Below are 19,383 nucleotides of genomic sequence, written 5' to 3'. Positions count from 1 at the left end.
GGGGTCAAATATAATGTCCTGAAGGTGTATTGTAGGAAATGTATTGCAAGGGCTAAAAAGACATTGTGGGATTAAGAGAGACCTGAAGAGGGTAAAACAGCCATCTCTCCATATGTGGGAACATGCAGCGAAATTGGGAAAATACACTTTGAGACAAAGAGATGCCTGTTATTGCATTTTGACCGAATTTCCCAGAAAATCACCCACCGACTTTATGAGAAGAAATGTCATTTTAAGGACATTTAACTCTGGCAATTTGCGAATATAATCTGCACACCTTTTGTGAGCTTTTTCTGGTTTGCCACAGTGCATAATTTTAGTGGGACAAATACTGCTGTTCCCACTTGGGTCTTTATTTTAGGTGCTTCTGACCGAAATCAAGTGCTGAGTCCAACTGTTAACCTTTTTTCCTATGATGGCGAAAGTGAAACATTTTGCCCTATTTGTTGATCTGCTATGCTTCTCTTAGAAGAGCAAGGACTGCAGGGTTGACCTGGCTATATACCCGAATAATGCATGGATTCCGGGCTGGAACCCACTTCTGACTGAAAGCCTGGGTAGATGACAAGAAAACCTGGACTATGGTGATGTCTAGAGACTGTCTTGTTGGCAAAAGTTTGAATATTGGGAGGCGAGTGCCCACCTAGCCCTGCCTCTGAACTCATTTGATCAAGGGAAGTTGAGCTTGGGGAATGGGTCTCTGCTAGAAAAAGAAGTGTAACTGAAGAGGGAGTTGCAGAAACATTGCTTGGCTGCATCGTGCCAAGACCGATCGGGTGAATAGGCTCTGTCAGTGTCTGCTGAGACCTTCCTTCTCTACCCACCAGACAGAATGACAAAACTGTCATCACCTTTTTTTGACCAGTGGGCACAGTCAGATCACAAGCATCAGGACTCTCTGCTCCCACTGAAAGCCTTGCTGCGTGTTCTTACACAGACTCGTCAGGAATAGGCAAGGGCACCAGATAAGAGCAACAAAGCTACTCCAAAGAGCCCAAAGCCTGTCAGTATGAAAAGAAACAGAGACTTTAAGTACTGTGAACAAACCCTAATGGCTCTAAACCCTGATAATGTCTGAACTGTTAACCATGGGACCTCGGTTGCACTTACTGCCCATTAGAATTGCAATGTCTGCCTCCAGACAAGCTATACATCTCCTCAGCATCAGCAGTTTTCCTTTGATAAAACTAGTTGCACTTCAGAAGAATACCATCCCTGCATATTGTAAAGTACAGCAACCACTAACATAAACCTCTTACCTTGCTAAGACCAGAAACATTAATTTAAATATGCAAAGAATTCTGGTGGTGGGTTTTCTACTGATTTGGATCTCTCTTGGGGGCATCCACATATTTCAGAATCAAAGGCCTATCTTTAACATTGTGCCCATTCTCAAATGTATGGGTACTGCAGCGTAATGACTAACCCACTCAGCCAATGCAAGACCGCCCATCTCTACTATTGTTTGGAATCCAAAACTAACTCTTGCTTGAGAGGCCTTTGAGGGACTATGATTCCAATTTAGTAACTGAAGTTTTAGCATTCACTGAAATCATAATGGGTAGAGTTTAATGAAAATAAAGTCTACTTACCTCTAATTTGCACAACAATTACTTAACTTCTTGCAAGATGTAGTATAATTGTATCATGATTACTGTCTAAAAATCTCAAATGTATTGTTATAATAGCAAAGTTGTTATTTTATATCTTGAAACCACCATGCTCTCTGCTAAACAGGTGACCTTCACTGCTCATCAATTGCTAAGACTGGGTAAGCCAGTGAAAGCTTAATGGACACCCTAAATCCTAGCTGTTGGTCAGTGTTTCACACCTGTAAGGAAGGCATGGCATCAACAGTAAGCCAGACACAAGTGACCACAGTTCATGGGTGTTTATTGAACTTCAATGAGGGTTTGAAAAACACCTATCTAATACTAAATCTAAAGATGGGAGCAAGCTACGACCATCAAATAAAAATAACGCAGTCCTAGTGGTGTCTTGTCAAACTCAAAGGGCCTATACTAACACACCAATTGCCAATCCTTACCTCTGAATACAAATAGTGTGGGAAACAATCCTATGTAAAAGAAAAATTATTCAAGAAATCATATGTCAGGATATTCAAGCGATAGGCTTCTCTTCCCGCGTTTTTAGCATGGGACAAGGCGTCACACTCAAGCTTAGCACAGTCTCTGGCTTCTCTAGCACGAGGGCGCAGTTCAAAACTTCAACATCATGGCCTTCTGTGCAAAAGTTTCTTTGCCATTCAAAGTCTCTTCTTTCAGAGGGCCTGATGCAACAAACAAATTCTTAGGTGTTTTACTATCCACCTCGGATCCCCCACCGCCGGGCTCAGATCTACTTTGAGCAATTTTCTTAGGATTTTCACGTATCCAATTTCTTGGGTGTTTCACTATTCACCCTGGACCCCCCTCCATCGGGCTCAGATCCACTTGGACATTAAAACATGAATCAGTCTCCCTCCGCCGGGCTCGGACCAATAACATACAAGCTTTAACCCAAAGCTTTCAATTGATCTCCCTCTGTAGGGCTAGGACCAACTTTATCTGCTTTGCTATAAACTTTCTTTCTCAACATCGAAGACTTTCAACTGTGTGCAGGATTTTGACCCATCGCAGGACTACTTCGATTTACAATCCTTTGCCACTCTTTCACTTTTGTTAACTCTCAGCTCGATACCTTACAGAGACCTTCGATTGAGCACCCACGCAGTGCCGGACCACTCTGTCAAAGGTATTGTACTTAGGTTTCATAGTTAAATCACTCATCTGCCGTTTAACTTCACTCGCGCTGGTCATCACACACATTTCAAACAATGTTTCTTTCAGTGTTCGCCATATAATGTTGCCGCTTGCCACCTTGGCTTCAACAAAGACCGGTCCAGTATCGGTCTCCCCAACTCACTGGCTGTGTTGATTTCCCTGACACTGCTTTGTTGTTGGATCCAAGGACAGTACCATGGCAGCTGGCGATTCTCCCCACCTTGATTATCAACGCGGGAGAGCCCCAGGTACTTCCGACACACAATACAGGATTCTTCAGCTGGGTTTCCTGGTCTTACATATTCTATTCTCAGGTTTCATGAAAGTAATGGATTCTTGTTAAAAAGGTCAAGGGAACTTCCCTCCTTTAAATCCCCTTCTGTTTCCTCTTGTTAAACTGCCATCTTGTACCTGCTGTTTCCTCGTTTGCTTGGCCTCGCTCTGAGTGTGTTCTCATGCTCTGCCTTTTATCCATGTGGGGAACTGGAATGTAAATCAGGCGTGTGTGATGGTCAGTAATTGCCTGACCTCGCCTGACTATTGTATTGGGACACATTAGGTATACTGCTCGGGTGTTAGTCTGTTTTTTCTCATAGCGGGCTGTCCATGAGAAAGTGTTCATGTTGTAAAGGGGGAGAGGGTGGGGAGTTCCTAAATATTATACCTGGTAGGATGGGGTAAAGGTGTTACAAGGAGGAGGATACCACATATCACCATCCAGTGTCCAGCTCCAACTCACCGAAGACCTCTCATTCAGGTGATCCTCCTGCACTGGTCCATCCACATGAACTGGATCCAAAAGCGATGGCTGTGTCCTGGCCACCTGGGTAACAGATCCCCGGGAATTAGTTTGTGAGACACCTTCTGGTTTCTCACACACCCCTTCAACCACCCTAAAGAAGCAGCAGTGCCCCACACATGGATCCTTTTGTCCTGATGCTGCTACGTTCTTAACAAGGGCTCACCCTGTTGCCTCACCTAGTGATCCTTTACTCTCCTCTCTTGACTCAAGAGTCTATCCACTGCTCTTCCCCTATTTAACTCCCATGTTTAATCTCTCTCCATCTAGCTTCTTCTATGTTTCCTTTTATTTTCAAGCATTCTATTCTCCATACTCTAAAATAACCACTATTTACTTTTCTCGTCCTGCCAACCTTCATCCTATTTCTCTCCTTGCTTTTCTTTCCAAAGTGCTTGAAAGTGTGTCCAATGCCCAAGTTTACATCTTTTTTAACCAATACTCTCTTCTCCTTTGCTATCAGTCTGGATTTTGTAATTATCACTCCACTGAAACAGCTCTACTACATGTCACAAATGACTTGCTCTGTACTCACCATGATAAACTATCCTCTATTCTAGTGCTCTTAGACCTTTCAGCAGCTTTTTACACTGTTGATAATCCCCCGCTACCTTCCACGTTTTGTTAACTTTGGTTCTGTTCTCTAATGGTTCTGTTCATTTTTAAAAGTCAGGGACTGCTTAGAGAATATATGGGGTTTGAAGTGGAAGTCTGTCAAATCCCCATATCAGCTTAAGTCAAAACATTAGGGGTCTACATGGAAGCCTCCCTCGGCCCATGTAATTGCTGTGGTGAAAAACCCTCAATATCACCTAAAAGTACTTTGATAGATTAGTCCTCTGGTTACTAGGAAGAACTGCGAAATTCTAGTCCAAGGTATTATCATGCCAAGACTGGACTACTGTAACCCCCTGCTTGGTGGTGCCAGTAAGGAATGTGTAAAAGAAATTGCCAAAAATCCAAAACTCTGTGGTCAGGATTGTATGCAATATACCCATGAAGGTTCATACAACCACGTCCCGAAGAGAGCTTCATTGGTTACCAGTGGCTGTAGGGATTCGCTTCAAGGATCTTACCTTGGTCCATAAATGTGTTTTTGGGGAAGCTCCCAGCTATCTAAAAGAAAATTTGGCTATGTACAAGCCACAACGATCTCTGCCATCTAATACTGCCCAGCATTTTATAATCCCTCAGGCTAAAAGAACGAGAGGGAATGGAAGATCGTTCCCAGAGCTGGCTGCTCAAGCCTGGAATGATCTTCCGACAGACCTGTGTCTACAAGAAAGACATTTGATTTTCAGGAGACATTTAAAAACTCAGCTCTTTGACTAAAGCTTGTCAAAAGTCCTTCTCTTTGTTGTGTCCCATCTAACGGGTCTGTCTGTGTTTTCATCTAGTGCCCTGATGCCTCTGGGCTTTTGTGCTATACAAATGCATAAATAAATCAATAAATACAAATAAATACTTAATTTCTTGGGTTGACCATTTTTACTTCTCTCTTCCACTTTCCTTCGGTGTACTCAGGGCTATGTCCTTAGGCCTCTCCTCTTCTCTCTGAGCACCATTTCCCTCACAGATCTTATTGCCTCTTTAGATCTTTATGCCATTTCTATCTCTCCTTTTTCTCCTTTTCGGATTCCCTACGCACTACTCTTTCTTAGTGTCACCTTTTTTACTTTACTTTATAAAATGTATATAGTGCTAGAGACAGGCCCGTAGGCATAGTAGTGGTAACAAGACAAAACATAAAGCTAGACAGGTACCAGCAGCAGGGAGAGCAAAACAAGGAAATCAGTGAAGCTAAAATGTCTTCAGTCCATGTTTAAATTTTGCAAGTGAAGGGCATGTCCTTAAGTCTGGAGGAAACACATTCCAGCTTCTTGGTGCTGCATAGGAAACATATCACTGGATGACACAGTTAAGATTGGCCCTGGGTACATGAAGCAGGGGAAGATTGGTCAACTTCAGCACTCTACATGCTGTCAGCCAGGAAAGATATGCTAGATAATTAACCAGGGCTACCACCATACAGGCACTTATCTGTAATACACAAGAGTCTGAAAGTAATTCTACTGGTAATGGGCAGCCAGGGCAATGCCCTCCTGGCCTCTGGCACATGGGGCCTCATTACGAGGTTGGAGGTAGCCTTGCCGGTTTTACCGGCAAGGCTACCTCCAAACTCGCATCTGGGTCAGGCACCTGCGAATGGGAAATTACCGGGCTATTCCGGGCCAGCCGGACCCGGTAATAGCCATTTCGCGGGTGCTGGGCACGGGTCATCCCCATTCCCATTTGAGCCCCATAGGGCTCAATGGGAATGGGGAGGGTGGTAGCACCGGTACCGTTAATAACGGTACCGGTGCTACCATCATGTTCTGCTCACGGGTGCCGGTATGGCCACCATGTCAGACCTGGTGACTGCAAGGGCACCCGCGAGCAGAACTCCTAGTATGGCGGTACGGTAGCAACGGTGCCAGTAGCGATACTGGCACCGTTCTTGCCTTACCGCCATACTCGTAATGAGGACCATGATCTTTTTTGTGCAGGCTTTCAACAGCCCTGACTCCATTGCTCTGCACAATCTTGCAAGAGGCTAGTGTAGTAATCCAATTTTGCACCAATTATGGCTGGTGGATTGGTGGCACATTTATCATGAGTCAAAAAAGGTCTTAGCTGGAAGAGCGATTTCAGATAGTAAGAGATAGACAACACAAGGCTACTCACATGCACCCTCATGTGAGACCTTGCTAAATGACTCTGCCCAGAGTAATCACTTTAGGAAGTGTGACTATGACAACAAATCTGGACTTAACTTTTTCAGTCGAGCAACCGTACCAGATATCATGAGCTCCGTCTGCAATGCGTGAATGAAAATGAGCTAAAACATGGTGCCGGTGAGTGGCCATTTTGGATATTCACTTCCAGACTGCAATTAAAGTCTACGTTTTCTGTGAGCTGGGTTAGAAGGCAAACATGATTTCTGAAGCATTTGCAATATCTTAGTGTGAAGTAGATGAGCTCACTGCGTAGGCATCGCTCGTTCAAGGATGAGGCAGGAGGGGAGGCAGAGGTGTGCAGGTGCACTGATAAGGGGTGCTGGGAACGGGAGCACAAGAACATGAGCTGGGTTTTTCCACTGTCTGGGTTTTTCCACTCTAAGTGTGCCTCCGATGATTGCTGTCTGTCACTCCGGCAGGGGACATTTGGTAACCCATGGAAAGCGGAGACTCTGACCCAATAAGAGGAGTGGTAGAATCCACTAAGGTAGTTGGAAAAAAGTCTGAGAGGGAGGACGCTCCGTTCGAGACCCCGTTAGTTGATGTTTTCTCTCTGTGGGATATTTTGACCCACTCAGCTGTGATATGCTACATCACTTTGCTGCATTGGTGCAAGAAACAGTACAAAATGGGCACGCTGGCCTCTGTGCTCACCAAGATCTCTAAACTACGTTTTTGTAACAACCAGAAAATGGCTGCATCCCCTGCCACACACATTTCAGGTGAGGGGCAACAGAGTACTCACTGCAGGAATATGCCAGTGTGCTCTGCAACAGTTAACATGGAGTGAAGTGAAAGAGGCAGCATTATTTTGCTGAAAACCCAGAATGCCTCTTTAAAATGACACTTTCCCAACCTTAAAAGTGCTGCTTGGAGCTATGTTCATCAATTTCTCATGAACCACTGTGATTAAAAAGGCCCTGCAATGCCCAGGATCATTGATTGTGCCTCAGAGGAACCGGGTCTCATTTGAATGACAGCTCCTGTCAAATGTATCTTTGAAGAATCAACCAGGGGCTTTGTTTTCATTTTACACTGGAAACGCGTCTAATTTCTTTGCCACAGTATCAAGAATCAGCTGTCCATAAAAAGACTCTAAATAGATGCCTGTAACTGTATCCATGCCCCATAACAACTACAGCACTCAAGGAAAGAACTATAGCTGCAGAAAGTGTATATTTGCTGGAGAGGAAAACCAAATTTAAGAAATAGTAAAATGTGTTTTTTGCTGACTGAAGGGGGAAAATCGACCTACTTAAAAGTAAATTGTTGTGTAAAGGCTTGATTACTTAGAAATGTAAAAGCATTTGTTTCTAGTAAAAATACACTTATAAACTGTTTTAATGCTATAGGTTTAAAATCAAGATATGTAAGGAGAAAATCAAAGCTAAAACCCAGGCTGAGTTGGCAAACTATATAAAAAAAACTTGCTCTGAGAGTTGCTAGTCCTGAGAAAGGGTGACACCTCATAAACGTCTGGAACAGGAAACTAGCTAATTGCTAGCTTGTAGGCTTTGAATACCCAGGACACATGGACTTCCCAAGTCGTCATCAGACATTCGTCTTTGCTCAAGGCTGAGACAATAGGAGGCTAAGACTCTCACCTGTCAAGTGTGAGGGGCAGTAAACTTCAATCAAAAGAGAGGCCCCTCATCCTGCTTCAAAGGAATTGACATTTGCTTGCAGTTGGGGGAAAAGAAAAAAACTGATGAAGTGACAATAGACATCCTGTTGGTTTTAAAAAGCCTATTTTGTAACTGAACTTCAAGACATTTAACTTTGTAGCAAGAATGAGGAAAATATGAAAAGTTTGTAGTTTTAAATATAATTGTATGCTCTTTCTGTGAAAACCTGGTAGAACTCATTACTGCATAAGGAATAGAAGTTATAAATAATGACGGATTTTGGGGAAAGTATTGATATTGCACACATAACATTTTGTACACACATCCCAGGGGTAAAAGCGCATCTGTGTACAAAGTTGGGAAAATTTAGGCCAAATCTTTCATGGTTAAAATTGCCAAAATGTAGCAGAAAGGCTAAACCAGATCCCACAGACTTGGGGTTTGGATTGAAGTATGAGCCACAAAATATCTAACCTGTGTATCTGATTTTCTCAGAGGTTATAACTGTATAAATATGTATTGTGGGAAAGTTAGATTTTGGTTCCAGTAGCTAGGGGAGGTTTCTAGTCATTGTAAAAATCATTCCATAAACATGACATCCTTTTCTGTGATCCAATCAGCGAAGAGCATGGCAGAAACTATGCTCTTGCCCAATCCTAGCATTATGGGTGTGGGTAGTAAGCCTGCCCCTGCCATATACTGTAGTGCTGTCATTTGGCATGATAAATAAGGGAACTTGACAGCACACACACACACACACACACACACTGATTCCTGACTTTCTTCCTGATTTCCTGTGTGGCGTCCTGTTCCTGATTTATTCATTCCACTTGATCCTGATTCCAGACTTTCATTGCAAAGTCAAGGCCTATGCATTGCTGAACCCCTTTTCAGCTAGGCCTCAAATTCTAAAAATCCCCAAAACCCAAGCAAAGCATCCTGATCAAACATGGCTTGCTACTACTAGATGAATGCCTGCAAACTCGCCATCCCACTGATCTCCAGTCTCCAGTAACCAGAAGGGCCAATCCAGTGCAGTCCGGTGACCAGAAAAGCCTAGATGATCCTGTCCCTCCCGATTTGCCCAGATGTCCTTGGTTAGACCCGATCCGTGTGATGACCAGAATCCTTTACGGTCCAAAATCCTAAATTAAAGTGGACTGCAAGTATTAATAGGAATCATAGAAAACCATAGCATACCTTGCCCTGCCTTGTCTCATCCCAATCTCTAAACCATCCTATCCTTACCTTAATAACTTGTAACATTGTCAGAATCCTTATTACAATCCTGTCTTGATTTATCTTGCTAAGAGCCATTTCTTTAGTCATTTTTATCTTGTGTAAATCTTAAATTATCAATCTTACTTCGAGTGATCCAACTGGTTCTGCTGGGGCGGGCACTGGGGATCTGGTGTTGAAGTCATGAATCAACTCTAGAGCTTACTGTGTCTCTCCTTGGTATTCTGGCCAGAATGCTCTAGCATAGAGTAAAATTATAGTAAATATTTTCTTGTCCAACTGAGTTTCTTTTCTGTTTTCACTACCCGATTTTTCTAAAAACGCCTCTTATTCAACCTTGCATATCTTCCTCAGTTTAGTAGCTAGAGACTTCATTTCAACTTTGGATTATACCTAGGTGTATTTCACCCATTTGTCTTAAAAACCGTTTGGTTAATTTTAGGCACAAATCCACAAAGTTTTACATGTGTGATTTTTAATCTAAATTATTTTCAACCTTCCATTCAGATTCAAAGTGTTTACTTTTGCTGAAAGTATAGCTCATGATTGTTAGTATCTTACCAAGGTTGCTCACATAGAGATTTGTACTGATTTAAGGATTTTGGCACACAATCATTGTTTTACATTTCCGAATGTCATTTTAAAGTGTAAGATTTCAAATCTGTTTTTCTCTCTTGTTTGGGGTGGGAAGGTTGGATTCGAATTCTGCCTTCCATTCTTTATTCCTGATTACCTGCTGCTTCCTTATATCTAGTTAGAATTGTTTATTTGTGGGTTGAGGAATATTACAGGGGGAAATCCTAACTTAAGTGCTATCTTCTGCCACAAGCCAAAAGTGTTCTTTTCTCTGGTGTTTTTGTTATGCTCACCTAGTATCCACGGGGACGCCCTTATGCCCTGGTTGCCGGATTCCCCCTGGACCTCCCCGATTCTGGACAATGCCTTCTATGGCGGTTGGGCCTGAAAACACAGGAGGACTGGATTTAGGAGCAGATTTCGATTCCTCCCACCAGTCCCCTGGACTCGACCTGTTGGCCCACTCCTCACCTTGTTATGATATCTGGTGTGCTCTCCGTCCTGCCTTCTGTGTAGGGGCGCGTAGTTTTCAGCGGGTTGAAGGGACCGAGTTAACTTCACTGGTGCTAACCCATTCAAGTGTCTTTTAGGTGGTAGGTCTGGTTATAACAGTCTTAAAATGTCCTTGCTTTCCTTTCTTGCTATTAATGTCTTTTTTTTTTGTTTTTGCCCTTAGGTGCACAGAGGTTCGGTGGGTGCGCTACTTGGATCAGGCTCCTGCCAGGATGATGGATGCAGGAGCGCATGATGGATGGAAGGTTAAGCGCGAAGTGCGGCCTGTAATGTCTTTTATTGCTAACTTGTGTTCTTTATTCCTTTTCAGATCGCGAGGGTCTTTCTGGTCGTGTGAAGATTTCTGGTGCGGAACCGTTCAAGAAATGCCCAGCGGGGTGAGGATTTTGTGATTACTGCCGTGAATGTTGTGAGTAATCTGTTTTAACGTTGTCCTTCTTTCTGTCTCCCTCCAGGAGCTTCGTTCTGGTGCATGCGTGGTGTCCTGATGATGCTGCTGACTTGATGGAATACTGCGAGAAGCAGGAATCGACGGATGGAAAGTTGCAGGTAAGCAGAGACTGCTAATGATGTTCTTTTGTCTCCTCTGCAGGTCTGCTATTCAAGGATCCCCGGGTGCTGGTCTCTGAACACGATGAGCATCATGCTGCTGGCTGCAGAATAATGCGAAGCACGTTCTGTAGCTTGGGTGTGGTTTATATAGCCCTCTGTATAGTAGTTCAGGTAAAGTAGTCCGGGCTACCACACCCTAAAACACTGCACCGCACAGTCTGGTTCTTAGGAACTAGACTGTGTGGGTGCCTCCATGTTGGCTGCAGGCCTTCACAGAAAAAGTAGTCCCTTGAAGTCAATGTCCCAATCTGAACATGAGCCTGGCGCCAAAGGCACCAGGACTGACTCCAGGAGAATCTATGATGATAATGCTAGGCCCTACGGGCCCCAAGTGAACCCTGAGTCCTAACCCTACCTGGCATGTGACCATGCCAGTGGGGTTTTGGGTCACGGGTCATGACAGCACTCCCCCCCAAGGCCCCTCCTAAGGTGATTCTCCTGCTTGTTCCAGGCTTGTCTGGAAAGGTTCGATGAAACGTTCTAATTAAATGCGGTGCATGAATGTTCTCACTAGGTTCCCAGGATCTGTCTTGAGGGCCGTAACCTTTCCAATCGACTAGAATGTACAGTTTGGATCTGGTATATTTGGAATCCAGGATTTCTTTCACTTCGAATTCGGGGTCTCCATCGATCATTATGGGTTCAGGTGGTGGTTTAACTCGTGTACCGGGTGGAACTAGTTTTAGCAATGAGACGTGGAATACTGGGTGAATTCGCATGTTGGCTGGTAATGCTAGTTTAACTGCTGCTGGATTGATGATGGCTTGAAGAGGATAAGGTCTCAAATAGCGAGGGCGAAAAGTCTGGGTTCCTTTTAGCGATATGTAGTTTGCGGCTAGCCAAACTATGTCTCCTACCTGATAGTCAGGGGCCTTTTTCCGATGTTGGTCAGCAAACCTTTTTTGCTTGTTTTTGGCTTGGATTAACTGTTCTGTTGCCTTTTTAAAGGTCTGAGTGATGTTTGCATGAAGATTTTTTAAAGCCAGCATTTCTAGACTGGGAGGGCTGTCTAGTTCGGAAGTACGTGGATGTCTGCCATAGAGGGTGTAGAAAGGTATTTTACCAGTACTGGAATGCAATGAATTGTTGTAAGCATATTTGGCTATCCATAACAGAAAAAGTAGTCCCTTCAAGTCAATGTCCCAATCTGAACATGAGCCTGGCGCCAAAGGCGCCAGGACTGACTCCAGGAGAGTCTATGATGATAATGCAAGGCCCTAGGGGCCCCATGTGAACCCGGAGTCCTAACCCTACCTGGCATGTGACCATGCCAGTGGGGTTTTGGGTCACGGGTCGTGGCAGCTTTATATTTTGTGTTGCTAAAAAGTGAATTGAAGTGCCTTACATACCTTCTTATCTGTTATTGTCACCACATTGGTGATTGCTGCTCCCTATTAAAAGTATATGCTTGAAAAGAATTTTAAATAAATTAATAAATATTACCTTTACCAACCAGCCTGATTCCTGGTCCATTGTGACCTGGGGTATTAGAAAATATTGAACCTATGTATACATTAAAATAAGCATTTCAGCTGTGCGCTGCATACTAGGCTGAGACCAGGGTGTATCGCCTGATTCAAATACTTAACATCTCTGCCTACCTGCTTTGGGACTTTGCAGTGTTGCTTCGGGTTAGATGAAGGCGTTCTCTACAGCTGAACTAACAGTGATGTATTAACCTATGTCTATATGTGTATCTATGTGTAATAAGTTGCTTTTATTCTATTGTTTCATGTATGCTTATGAAGTACGAATAAAAGGCCTGTAAAGAGTCATTTATATTCTAACTATTGGTCTAAGTGTGCATCATTGCCTTCCTGAGTCCAAGAACTTTCATTCGTTGTAATAGTGTGAGTAGATCTGAGGTTTATCCATGTGTTTGGAAAGAAAAGCACTATCTTGGAGTCATCAGGGCAAGTCCATTATTTGCCATCCAGATATGAATGAGGGTGAAGACTGCATTGATGACTTCAGTGTCCCTGATGTGATCACCGAAAGGGGGATGAGCCACTGAGTATCATCAGCGTAATTGGTGTAGAATACATCCTCAGCACCCAGTGAATTGTACAGGTGCCTAGTTAAAATGTGATATATTTTTGATTTTGATTTGTTTGATTTTGAAACATTTATATTGCGCTGTGAACGAACCAAATCATAACTACGCACAGATGGACAGACATCTTTCAGTGGGAAGCAAGGGAAAATAAACCCTCAATAAAATCACCACAACCAGAAGTCCAGGCACTGATTTTTTATCAATCACTTAAACAGGTATGTTTTAGGGGCTTTACAAAATTGAAGGAGAGATTTCCAAGCCGACATTTCCATCAAAAGACTGTTCCACAGTGTGGGCCCATACACTGCAAATCTCTTGTCGCCCATAAAACACAAAGAAATGATGGAACTCCCAACAGCAGTTTATCCCCTGACCGCAACCGACCTGTAGATTGATATCTGCAAATTGTGTTTGACTGATCAGATAGGGCAAGTTTCTTTAGACATTTAAAAATTAGGCAGAGGGCTTTAAAGTCTATTCTGTCCATTACAGTCAACCAATGAAGCGATCGACACAATCATGAGATAGGGGCAGACTTCCTCAGTCTGAATATCAGTCTAATTGCAGAATTCGGCGCTCTCTGCAACTGCTGACAATTGCAAGAAGACCATTACAGCAGTCCAGTTGAGAGTACACAAGGGCACCAACCACCACTGCATGGTAATCCACAGGAATTAATGGGAGTATTTGACTCAGAGTGCAGAAATCAGCCTGCACCTTGGAGCTTCACTGCTCAGATCAGGATATGCAACCCAGGTTTTTTATTTTGGTAACAAACAGCATATTTGAACCAAGAAAGCAAGGTGGATGAGGATGCCTCTTTGGGCTGAGAAGATATTTGGACCCATATAGAGCTAACTCGGTTTTTACTAGCATTAAGTTAAAGCCAGTTGGCTGACATCCAAGTACTGACTTCATCCAAACACTGATTGACCCTCAAAAATGACCCATCCACATTACCTATTTTGATGAACACATGGGCGTCATCGGCATAAGAATGGAAGTTTACCTCATGCTTCCTCAGGATGTCCATCAAGGGGCATAGACATACATTAAAAGAAGGGGGGAAGTGATGATCCCATAGGGACTCCACAACTCCGAAGAAGGGGGTCTGAAATTACCCCTCCCAATCTCACCTGTTGCTGCCGATGAGTTAGAAATTAATCAAACCATTGAATGGCTTGTTCTGATACATTTCCAATCTCTCAGAGGCAATTATACAAGATAGGATAAGCCACTGTATCAAACAACGGAGATAGATCCAACATGACTATTAAAGATAATTGTCTGTGATCCATGACATGCAGGCGATCATCAACACAGCCAATAGCGTAGTCAAAATGCCAAACTTTGGCTGGACTCCTAATTGGACAGGTTACAATAAGGACTTTTCCACTGTATTACTGCAATTGGACTTTGTGGATATATAGTGTGGGGACAAGCAGGAGCTCTGATGGACTCCACAAGTCACCCCAACATCATCCACCTTCGTCTCACCATAGAAGACTCAGGCAGCCTGATCTGTCAGGAACTATTTGATCCAGCTGGCTGCTGTTTGCAAGAAAGAGGCAGGTGGACAAGCCTAGCAACCAGCAAATCATGATCAACCAGGTCGAAGGCCGCCGACAGATTTACAAGCATCCAAAGAGTTGTGCCACCCCTCTCCACAACCTACATCATGTTGGCCTTGAGATCCAATAGGGGTGATGTTCCCTTCGAAAACCAGACTGACTAGGGCCCAGAATAATGTATTTAGTTGGGAAGTCCTGAACTTGCATACAGGCTGCCTGATCCAAGATCTTTAGTAGGAACGGGACGCCTTGTATGCATTCCTATTTTCTGTACTGCTAAAATCCAGGTACTATTCCTTTGTGCCTCATCTCTCCTTTCTCCCATGTCTCCCCCTTTGCCTTTTTCCACAACCGCTCATAATCTTGGTGTCATCTTCGATTCTAGATTCTACTCTCTTTTTTTGAGTTCAAATTGCTATCACTTCATGCACTTGTATCTAGCTTTACAATATTATATGATATATGATATTCTATTTATAGCGCACCCATACACAAGTGTTTCAAGGTTCGATATGGCCAGGGGGCAAACAAGGGAAGGGAACAAGGGAGGACAAGACAACGATCTTACTAGGCCAAGTGACATTGAGATTTTGCAACTGCAGGGACGAGGGTGGGGGGAAAAGCACCAGGGCTGGGGAGGAGAAGTGCGAGACATAGAAGAAGACATACAAGTAGTGCGGCCAATAAGTGGCAGTGTAGAGGGGTTAAGTGCAGACAGCAAGGGTTAGATAAGTGCAAGTAGGAGGGCCTGTAGGGTTGCAGATACATATATCTTCAGAGCTCATTCATTTCTCACCTCTAATACTACTAATCTCAATATGTCTCTTAATTTCTCCCGACTTGACTATTTTTCTGCTCTTTTTGTAGAACTTCCTGTGCACCTTTTCTTTTTTCGCTCACCTCGTACTTCTTCACTTCTTTACATTTCCTGGCTTTCCTTTGATGTTCAACTTTTATTCCACCTGATTGCCCCACTTTGTCTTTCTTCTTTGGCCGCCTTCTACAAACCATCCTGTTCACAATACCTCCTTTCTGTCCCTGTGCTTGACTACACTTTTGCTTCTTCTCCCTTCTTGAACCTAAGCACTGAAATTCAATCCCCTTGTTAGGTCCTCTCCATCTTTTGACTTTCTTTTGTTTGTCTTAAATCTCATCTTCTTTGCCCTATTTCTGAAACGTAAGTTATATATCCTTTGTGACTTTCAATTTCTCACCACCGCATCTCATTGTACCATTATTTTAGCCTATACAGTGCTTTGACAAATACAAGTACAAAGAATGATTACTCAAAAGTCACAGGACGAAGACGTGTCCTATCTAGAGTTTATTAAGTTGTCAGATTCGTATAAAGATTTAAAGCAGAAGCTAGTTATGACTGAACACTAGAATAAATAAAAATACAAATACTCCGAATCAAGGTGTACTCACACAACGGATGCCTTTCCACTTTAAAAACCATCCCGAGTGGATGCACTACACTATCCAAACAGATAATAAAATACAGCCAGGATTAGCTGTGATGGGAAGCAGAGAGCGCCAACTTGCTCTGTGCTTGTACGACTTCCGGTGCAGTTTTCGCAGGTGGGCACATCTTTTCTATCTGATTTTGTATCCCGGCAGAGTTGGGTGCATCGGCAGCATGGGCGTAATTTTAGGGGGGGGGGGGCGGGGGTGTTTGTCCCCCTCAACTTTCATGGAACACCATTTTGTCCACATTCATTTGGCTGGGGCACCGTTTAAACAGATGACATGTCCCCCCCAACCTTTTCAGAAAAGTTACTCCACTGATCGGCAGGAACCAAAAAAAGGTTCATTAGGATAGAATATGACATTAAATAGGGCCCCATGTATAGCAAAATCCAGGCACATAACGCGCACATAAAAAATACAACGGGTTTCATTATGAGTTTGGCAGTATTGCCTATAGATTAATCCTGCCAATCAAAATGACTGTTACCACATTCAGTAAGCATATAGTACCGAGAAGGAATCACATGATTTTTAAGCTATGCAGAACCTTTCCCTGCAGGACTCCACTGGGGACAGGTGGTAGTATAAACGCCTGACAACTGCACAATAAATAAATGAAATAAATAGTACCGAATCCAGTATTACTGCATGTGGTAACACAACATACAGTAGTGGTTCGGTGTTGACAAATTTTCCTCAACACAAAAGCAGCCGGGAAAGGAGATCTTCGTTACCTCGGAATTTGTGTGCGTGATAAAACATACATATTTTCAAAGACTGCATGTTTTATCACTACCACCAAACGCAAACACACCCTCAAAAGCCATTTGAAATGGCAACCTAGAGTATGGGAACATCTGTTAAATTTGCAGGTCTTCATCTTTAAACCAACTCCAAGTTGGGGCGGCAACACAGCACATACACATCAAAACAGAGAGGCATTTGAAAATGTCAGTCACGATTACTACAACAGCAGTTAACTTTGAAGGGCAGCACATGTCAGAAAACACATAGCATACATATCAATTGTTATGGATCCATCATACTGAGAAGATCCATACAGAATGCACTTATAACGCTAGGGACTAACATTTACGGGAGGTCAAAATTAATTCAAGGAAGCCATAACAGCCGTAAAACAATTACACATGGCACGTAGGCATCTGAGACCTACAGATAACTGCCTCCCTCTATACTCACAGATTAGGGGTACACGTAGAAAGTTAATTCTCAGTTAGGGAGACTTTACTAAGTATAACCCCACCTCCCCAGTTTGGTGAGGTGCTATGGAATTTCTACATGAATAGTTACTATTTTGGAAACAGATAGACATAGAAAGAGTCATAGATTGCGTGAAATATACAAACAAATAGTTCAGGAAAATGTGAGCCTAGTAAATAATTCTCATAGGATTAAATATGGAAACGCTATCTTATTATCTCAATACTCACAGGAGTGTTACTTCTGCAGTCATTCTTTCGGATAGTCATTCTTACTGTAACCTTTTTACAAAATTTCCCATCTTCTTTACCTAGAAAGAGTAAAGTGAACATTTAATATTCAAAGTTTAATTTTGTAATTGCTATGAAAAACACTTTTTATTGACTTTTTATTTCAAAGTTTCATTTTGTAAAATGTCATGTAGGCCAGAAGGTGTGTCTGCATCAAGCATTTCTTTGTTTCTCTCTTTCTTTTTTTCTTCCTTCCTTTCTTCCTTTCTTCCTTTCTTCCTTCCTTTCTTTCTTTCTTTCTTTCTTTCTTTCTTTCTTTCTTTCTTTCTTTCTTTCTTTCTTTCTTTCTTTCTTTCTTTCTTTCTTTCTTTCTTTTTCTTTCTTTCTTTCTTTCTTTCTTTCTTTCTTTCAAAACATTATACTGAACTCTACAAATACTACAATAAATATGCATGGAAAACTCGATTATGCTTACGCAGTAAAATAGCAGTGATTATTAAAGAGATCTGATTGCCATTCATTATTCAAGTAAAGAAAGACTCGTTGTTAGGAAATTACTCTCTGATACAAATGTAAAGAAAATGTGTTTAGAATTTCATTTAACAGCACACATTCAATAACTAAATACTTCAGTGTTTCTAAAATATCCATTTTACAAATTGGACAGTTTCCTGACATCAACCGGAGGTCAGCAACCCAGCCTTCCACTCATCTAACATGCCGTATCATACGGGCAGAGGCCCTTTCATAAATGACTAACAACATCAACTCTAGAGCATTCATCTTGCATCAGAGGCCAGATTGCTGCTCGCTGCTCTGCTGAGGCCTCGTTGGTGCCTCTTACAGCCTCTGATTGGCTGCAACGTGATTCCATTCACCCTATGAATATGGAGGCCAATAACCGGCAGGCAAAGCAAGCGTCCTCCAGCAAAGGGCGACAGGAAAGTCTCCTACCTGTCTGCCCCTGTCCGGCCATGGGCAGTCACCTTCACCGCTCAAAGTACGACTTGATTGAAGCAACTAGTAACACCATATCATTGTCAATGCAAGCTGTGCTCCCCATCACTCACTCTAACTTCCAGTTCTTGCTCGCGCACCGAGTCTCACTGCGCATGGTACCAGCTATGCCCCCCCCCCCTGCTTCCACATTCACAAGTCCGCCTCCACCAGGCCTTTCTACCACCCACGGAGGTCACCCAGCCATCCTACACATGGGGCGCAGCTGCCTGTTCACATGTCCACCGGACCACTACTTGCGCTCAGGAACAAACACATCAGGTTGTGCACCCACACCGCTCCCATCCACACAACTAATGGGAAACTATGGGCATCACACAGCATCACACCAAATGCTCAAGAGTATTTTCCCACCTCCTAGTAAAAGTAATGACAATGCCTTCTTTCCAATTTACGATAGCACACCAAGGAATGGTTGCACACACCCGGTCCAGTTAGCTTATAAAGAGCCTTTCTCCACCACAGCCCACAACATGAAAAAAGAAATTAGCGGAGCACTCTCTCCTTTCCCTATGCAAGTGAATAACTCCACTCGCCCTTCGACCCCATCCTCCCCAATATTTGGCATAACATCAAAACATCCATCATCAAGCACCTTAAAAGGAGCCCTGATTAACTCCAGATCCTTATAGGCACGTGCTGTAGACATCCAAGAGCTTATCTCTGTGTTTGAGCTTGATCTCCTAGCAATTACAGAAACCTAGCTGCACCCATCATCAGCCCCAATCCTCTCGCTGGCCACACCCACAAACTATACAATCGATAGGAAAGACAGGCACAACTCCACAGGAGGTGGAGTGGTCATCATAGCCCAAAATACGATAGCCATTAGAGAAATCAGCGTGGCCGCCCTGACCTCGGGGGAACTGATTTCAACTAAGCTGACTCTCTCTC

At 43.1% G+C, this 19,383-nt stretch overlaps 1 protein-coding gene across 1 annotated transcript in view; it reads right to left on the bottom strand.

Annotated features, from left to right (window-relative positions):
* The window catches only part of OTOG (otogelin), a 1,239,067-nt gene that overhangs the window by 33,055 nt on the left and 1,186,629 nt on the right, over positions 1-19,383 (bottom strand). The window contains exon 52 of the mRNA XM_069625375.1: positions 17,473-17,552. Coding sequence (XP_069481476.1) covers positions 17,473-17,552 — 80 coding nt within the window. The remainder of the gene's footprint in view (positions 1-17,472; positions 17,553-19,383) is intronic.

This window comes from Ambystoma mexicanum, chromosome 11, assembly GCF_040938575.1.
Source record: "Ambystoma mexicanum isolate Mex_15411 chromosome 11, UKY_AmexF1_1, whole genome shotgun sequence".
Classification (NCBI taxonomy): Eukaryota; Metazoa; Chordata; class Amphibia; order Caudata; family Ambystomatidae; genus Ambystoma; species Ambystoma mexicanum.
The sequence above is the reverse complement of the archived record's forward strand: the minus strand, read 5'-3'. Positions and strand labels throughout refer to the sequence as shown.